The 7,665-nt window shown below is 40.7% G+C and overlaps 1 protein-coding gene across 1 annotated transcript; it reads right to left on the reverse strand.

Annotated features, from left to right (window-relative positions):
• Positions 1-343: 343 nt before the first annotated feature.
• LOC104240741 (EPIDERMAL PATTERNING FACTOR-like protein 5) lies at positions 344-1,187 on the reverse strand. The gene is made up of 3 exons (XM_009795625.2): positions 1,036-1,187; positions 879-922; positions 344-712 (listed from the first exon to the last, which is right to left on the reverse strand). Exons 1-3 carry the CDS (start codon positions 1,148-1,150, stop codon positions 488-490), a joined length of 384 nt encoding a protein of 127 aa, XP_009793927.1. The 5' UTR covers positions 1,151-1,187; the 3' UTR covers positions 344-487.
• Positions 1,188-7,665: the final 6,478 nt, after the last annotated feature.

A 7,665-nucleotide genomic window follows, 5' to 3' on the forward strand; every position in this document is an offset into this window, starting at 1 on the left:
TTTGTAAGAACCTTCAGCAGCTACTTTGAGGACCTCGTTCTTAGCAGACGTTCATTGGACACGATTGTTAATCATCAAAAGTCAGTTCTCAATGCTTTATCCGTGACATTCTTTCTATTTTGGGAAATTTTAAAATGTTTGATGATTATTCTAGTGGAGTATTATATTACAAGTTTTAAAGCTTATGAAAATTTAAATTCACTAGGCTATTTGCATTTTAACTTCGACGTGATGTGATAATTGTTATCTTTTCAGTCACCATCTTTATATACTTTACATCATCACTAACATATTACATAAATCAAATTAATATCTTAAATTCAATGCCTAATCACTCATCTCATTGTCCCATAAAATGGAAAGAAGTACATTAAACAGATCAGTGTTCATTTTTCAATATATAGTTTACACATGCAGGAGCACGGCAGTGGAAGCGCTGCACTTTTGAAGCCAAAAAAGAAATGGGAAGGCAAAAGGGGAAAACTTTTTAAGGATCGAATAAAAAAGTGCCACACTTGCATTTCCAACCTTCAGGTTCGTAATTGGCATATTGTACCTCCAAATGGTCTGCTTTTGCAGGTACTTGAATAGCAATACATGGTTTGCACCTTCCACATCTGTGCTCACAATTTGGTGGCCTTGAACCAAGTCTCCTTAGCCCTTCAATGCCATTCTCATTCTTATCTCCTGCACTTTCCATGTTGTCAAGTCCCTAATTATTTAGCAAAGAAAAGAAAAAAAAACAATAAGGTTTAATTATAGTTGTGGAAACGAGCACAAATGCAATGGTATATATGAACAGTAATAACTCATATAGCCGACTGCGGGTTGAGATTGATAAGGTGACCCGTAGTAATCATTGCTCTAAGATTAAATACCTTCATCTTTTGCAAAGAAGATTGAGCAGAATTGAAGTCTTTGCCTAGTTCAGATTAAAAGTTATGAAGTCAGATAAACACAGAGAAATAAAGAACAAATCCTTGCAAATTGACAACACAGAACAATTAAGCTGAGAGAGAAGTTAATCATTCAAACCTTGTTGATGATGGGGACTTTTGTAAGTTGCAAAAGGCTTATTCCTTGTTGCAGAAACCGAACTTAGAATGTGCAGAGTAGCTGCTAGAAGGAAAACATAGTTTCTGATCTTCATTTGTCCAGTTTTTTGAGACTTATATATAAAGATGCAGATGAAGACTTTGTTGACCTACAGATCACTCACACTTGAAGTGGCTTAGATATAATTGCAAACGTATTTATACTGCCGAATGATGATAAAAGAACAAACAAAATACACCATTAACCAATCACTTGAAAATACATGTCAACAGAAATAATATAGTACTTTTTGTCTTATGCGTGTCTAATTAAAGATTTTAATTTGGTTAAGCTGAGACTTGGGAATCTGATCTCTTTGCCTTTTCAAGTAGAAGACTGAGACTCTTGATAAGTCACTCGAAAACTGATGATCACAAATGTTAAAAAACTGAAAGTACGTACATACATGCAGGACCGGTGGACCACTGTCTCTATTCCTCCCATATTGATATTACCAATAAAAGTAAGAAGAAAAGAATTGTGAAAAAGGAGGGGGGGGGGGGGGGTCCAATGTCATTAGATTAGATAGCAGTCAAATACCTATAATTAAGGACTATTCTGGGCCTAGTATAGCTCACCTGGCTGGCTTGCTGTTGAAATGTAAAAATAGCACGGTATAGCTAGTTTTCGGACTGGTCATTTAAAAATAGTCAGTGTTTATGAAGTCAATGAAAAATAATCATTATTTTGCTGCAACAGAGACCGGTCCAGCATAATATACTGGAGTTCGGTGCACCTATGTATGAACTCCAGCATATTATGCTGGACTGTTATAATTTGCTGACTCCAGTATAATATACTGGAGACTGGAGCATTATACTGGACAATTATACTTGCTGGAACTCCAGTATATTATGCTGGAGTTCTAGTATACTTATGCTGGAACTAGAACTCCATCATATTATGCTGGAATTCCAGCATACTTATCCTGGAACTCCAGTATAATATGTTGGAGTTCAAGCATACTTATGCTGGAACTCCAGTATAATATACCGGTGTATTTTCCGGGTTTTGAACAGTGTTTTCACTCAGATTTATCTTTATAATACAAAGTGGCTAAATTTCGATTACTTTTAAAACTAGGCTATTTTTAAACGACCAGTTGTAAATCTGACTATTTTTTAATTTCTCCCGTTTGAAATAGCACTATTCCTGATAAATAATTTAAGGGGTAGGACCTTATTCCATTTATGCCTTGGATCAATTCTTTTTTTCTTTTGGCGTACAGTACTAGAAATTTATTTGATCAACAAATTAATTCGAATTGTGTATAGTATGACCACTGAGGGTTCGTTTGGTTTGAATACGGCTTATACCAGGATAAGTTATACTAGGATTAGTTATCCTAGTATTTCTTTTTTATCCACTGTTTGATATGTTGTATTAAAAATAACAATTGCGTAATTTCTAAGAAGAAGGTATAAGTTATCCCGGCACTAATTACCTTATTCCTTACAAGGTATAAGTTATCCCGGTACTAATTTTTATCTCGGAATAACTTATACTAGGTTTGCTAACCAAATAAAATATTAACGCGGTATTCAATTTTTATATCAACACTATATCTACTTATACCTCGTACCAAATGACCCCAAAAGGAGTAAAGTGTTATTGACCAAGCTAGAAGATTGTTCTTTTTTATTAAGAATAGAAGAATTTTAATCATCCGGTCACGCTACTTGATGGTCCTTTGATCAGATTGAACTATTTGGTTAGCCAATCATGTAATTTTCTTTTCTTTTCTTTTTCAGTGTTAAGTGTTGCTCCCAAACACACACACAAGTATACGTGATCGACAAGTAATACAAAATTGTAAGTCCAGATATTATACCCATAGAGACCTGTGATTAATTATCAATTGAATTAAACCTAAACAATTAATCTATTCACGTGAATCCTAAAGTATGAATATTTAACTAAAACTAATCTAGAGTAATAAACTAAGAGATTAAAGAAAACAAGTTGGCAAAATTAGACACGAATTCGAATGGAGCCGATACTCTAGAGCTATGGGTTATCTAACAATCTCGTTGAGTCTTCAACTTTAATTTGTCTAATTAGCTTATCTGATTTATTGATTGATGTGGTTAATATTCTCGTAGTATTCTCCGGAAGTATTACTCGCCTATTCAAGCTAACCTAACGCATGTATTCCTATGGAATTAGGATTAACAAGAACGCATTATGTGATGAGGTCATCACTTGTTTTAAAATGAAACTTTCGTGTTCTGAGGCCTTGAAAACCTCATTTAGAGTCACCTCGATTTGTGTGCGCAGTCCGGGCGCATAGCCGGAAAGCGTAAATATGATAATCAATGAAAAATGATAAGTTTTGATTATAAAATGAGCTAATTTGACTTCGGTCAACGTTTTAGGTAAATGGACCCGGACCCGTGATTTAAAGGTCCCAGAGGGTCCGTAAGAAAATATGGGACTTGGGAGTATGCTCGGAACCGAATTTCGAGGTCCCAAGCCCGAGAAATGAATTTTTAAAGGAAATTATTTTCTGGAATTGTTTAAAGAAATTTGAAATGAAATTTGATTAGAACATGATGGTATCGGGCCCGTATTTTGGTTTCGGCACCCGGTACAGGTCTTATATATGATTTAAGACATTTCTGTGGAATTTGGTGAAAAACGGCTGTCATATGACGTGATTCGGACTTAAATCGCAAAATTTATGTTTAAAGAAGTTTTAGAGAAAACCTCATTGATCTCGAGACTTAATTTGATGTTCATGATGTTATTTTGATGATTTGATTACACGAGTAGGTCCATATGATGTTTTTGAGTTAGTACGCACACTGGGTTTGGAGTTTCGAGGGCTCGGGTGATTTTCGGGTAGGTTCGGGATGTTTTAGACTTAAAACCAGAAGTTGCAGGCCTCTGAACCCGCCAGTGCAGTCTGCACAAAATCGTGTGCGACCGCAGAAGGGGGCCAGTGCGGTCCGCGGTCGGTTTTGTGCGGTTCACGGTGGAGGCCTGTGCGGTTCGCGGTCGGTTTCGTGCGGTCCGCGGTGGAGGCCTGTGCGGCAGCAGTCCATTTCGTGCGGTCCGCACAGGGCACTGGACCGCAGTACCTCAGGAAGGCCTGTGCGGCCGCAGTCTATTTTGTGCAGTCCGCATAGGGGGTCTGAGAGGGGTATAAATAGACGAAATTTTTCAGTTATTTTGTATTTTTTCAAAACCCCAAAAATATAAGAGGCGGCTTTTCAAACAACCTTTCTTCTCCAAATCAATTATACGAGAGAATTGGCGGTGGAATCAAGGGGTAAATCTATAATTGAACCTTGAGTTGTGTTCGTGGCATCGAGGTAAGTGTTTGGTCTAACCTTAGCTTGAGGGATTAGGAGTTACGTCCTATTTGCTATTTGCTTCTTGTCGAGTACGACGTATAGGCATGGTGATGAGTATCTATACGTTGGTGTCAAGCATGACCGTGAGTCTTATATTGTGATTTTCATGATTTCGTTGTATTATTCATGTCTTGGTGAAGATTTCTAATTGTTGTATAAAGTTTGTGGAAAGAATTGTGACCTATGAATATTGAGGAGTGTTGGCTCATGTTGTATAAGAGAAATTGTGAAAGTATAAATGACAATTGAACTTTTAGAGCATTGGCTCGAGTTGTGAAATGAGTTGTGAAAGTATAAGTGATAATCGAACCTCTAGAGCATTGGCTCGAGTTGTGAAGTGAATTGTGAAGTAAAATTGAGACAGAGAAGAGATTATTATGTTGTTCCCTTGCCGGGATTTAATTGTTTAATTGTTGTTCCCGTGCCGGGATTTAATTGTTTAACTGTTGTTCCCTTGCCGGGATCTCTATTACTATTTTGTTTATTCCCTTGCCCCTTTACTTGTGATTGTTTTTTGGGTGAGGAAGAGTGTTAAAGCATGAAGGATGATGCCGTACATTATTTGTTATTGTAAGAAAAGAGTGTAAAGCACGAAGGGTGATGTCGTGCCGCACGACGTACCATTCCGTGCCAATTCTATTGATTATATGGTGAGGAAAGAGAGTAAAAGTACAAAGGGTGATGCCGTGCACATTTCGATTATATGATTGTTTTGGTAAGGACGAGAGTAAAACCACGAAGGGTGATGCCGTGCACATTTTATTGTATAACTGCTTTGGTGAGGCTGAGAGTAAAAGCACGAAGGATGATGTCGTGCAATTGTTGATTTCTGCTTCCTTGTTGATATTCTAGTTATGTTGTTTCTTTCCTTACTTGATGCCTTTCTATTCGGAACTATTATTTTCCTCACAGAATGTTTTCCCCTTCCACATTGACTGGTTATTTTTTCGCATTTCTTTTCCGTTGTATATACATTTGAACTACACAGGTTTATTTGGTAGTCTGGTCCTAGCCTCGTCACTACTTCGCCGAGGTTAGGTTAGACACTTACCAGCTTATGGGGTCGGTTGTACTGATACTATACTCTGCACTATGTGCAGATCCAGGAGCAGCTTTTGGACAGTAGTTGGAGGGCTTCCTTTAGTCCACTCGGAGACCCAAGGTAGACCTGCAAGCATCCGCAGGCCCTGGCGTCTCCCTCTATCTCTATTTCCTGTTTCATTTCCTTTGGTTCAGAAATAGTGTATTGTATTTCTTCAGACCTTGTATGTAGTAACTCTTAGATAGTCTGTGATACTGTGATACCAGGTTTTGGGGTATTTGAGGTTTTAAAAGTTGTAATAGATGTAGCCTTAAGATATATAATTGTTGACTTCCGCTTATTTATTTAAAATTTCGCTTTTATCATATTATCGACTTGTGTTGTTAAAAAGAAGCAAAATTGAATGTGTAGCAAGTAGTTAAGGTTTGGCTTGCCTAGCTCCCATTAATAGGCAACATCACGACTCCCAAGGGTGTAAAATCCGGGTCGTGACAAGTTGGTATCAGAGCTCTAGGTTACATAGGTCTCACAGTTCACAGACAAGCTTAGTAGAGTGTGAGGGATCGGTACGGAGACGTCTGTTTTTATCTCCCAGAGGCTACAGAGTTAGGACAAACTTCACATTTTTCTTTCTCGTGTGCGGTTTTGTTTCTCAATGCTAATTGAACTTCTACTCTGTTCTTCGCAGATGGCGAGAACACGCGCTTCCTCATCCTCTGCTCAGCAGCCTGAGTCCCCAGCAGCAGTTCCCACGAGGGGCAGAGGGCGAGGCCGAGTCCATTGTAGAGGCTGAGATAGGGGCAGATCTCAGCCCCGAGCAGCAGCACCAGTGATGGAGCCTCAAGTTGATTTCGATGAGGAGGTTCCGGCTCCAGCAGTTCCGGTGGGCCCAGCTCAGGCCCCAGAGGGTTTTATTGCTATCCTAGTCCTTCAAGATGCTCTGGTCCGATTAGTGGGCCTCATGGAGAGTGTCACCCGGGCAGGCTTGCTTCCTGTAGCACCAGCCATCTCTCAGGCTGGAGAAGGGGCCTAGACTCCTGCTACTCGCACTCCGAAGCAGGTAGCTCCTCAGATTCAGACTCCAATGGTTCAGCCAGTTAGAGCAGTACAGCCGGGTGTGGTAGCTTAGACTGGTGATGGAGCGGCTATGTCCGCCGATGCTTTGTGGAGACTAGATAAGTTCACCAAGCTCTTTACTTCTACTTTCAGCGGTGCATCTACTGAGGATCCCCAGGATTATCTCGACAGCTTCCACGAGGTTCTCAGGAACATGGGCATTGTTGAGACCAATGGGGTCGATTTTACTACATTTCGCTTGTCTGGATCCGCCAAGACTTGGTGGAGGGATTATTGCTTAGCGAGACCAGTCGGATCGCCAACCTTGACTTGGGAACAGTTTACAGTGTTATTCCTGGAGAAGTTTCTCCCCGTTACTCAGAGAGAGGCCTATCGGAAGCGGTTTGAGTGCCTCTAGCAGGGTTCCATGACTGTTACCCAGTATGAGACTAGGTTCATCGACTTAGCTCTTCATGCTCTTATCATACTCCACACCGAGAGAGAGAGGGTGAGAGGTTTATTGACGGTCTTATTCAGCCGATTCGTCTTCAAATGGCTAGAGAGGCTGGGAGTGAGATTACTTTTTAGGAGGCAGCCAATGTGGCCCGTACAGTTGAGATGGTTCTATCACAGGGAGGTGGTCATGGGTCAGATAAGAGGCCCCGTCATTCAAGCCGATTCAGTGGTATCTCATCCGGAGGTCGAGATTTGTATGGTAGAGGCCATCCTCTTAGGCCCTTTCAGTCAGCGCTCTAGGTTTCTCACGGTACTTCAGGTGGTCGTGGTCCCCCGATGCAGTATCCCGATCAGCAGTCCTGCAGTGCACCACCTGCTCCTATCAGTGCACCGCCGCTTCAGAGTTTTTAGGGTGGTCATTCAGGTCGTCAAGACCAGTAGTCTCAACAGCCAAGGGCTTGTTACACGTGTGGTAATCCGGGTCACATTGCCAGGTTTTGCTCTCGAGCACTGAGTAGCTCTCAACATCAGGGTTCTCGTGCTATGGTATAGGCACCAGGTGTTCCACAGCCCGCCCAGCCAGCTAGAGGTGGGGGTAAAGGTGCTAGACGTGGAGGTAAAGGTACTAGAGGTGGAGCTCAAGCCACTAGAGGTAGAGGC

The sequence above is a fragment of the Nicotiana sylvestris genome, chromosome 5, assembly GCF_000393655.2.
Source record: "Nicotiana sylvestris chromosome 5, ASM39365v2, whole genome shotgun sequence".
In the NCBI taxonomy this organism is placed as follows: Eukaryota; Viridiplantae; Streptophyta; class Magnoliopsida; order Solanales; family Solanaceae; genus Nicotiana; species Nicotiana sylvestris.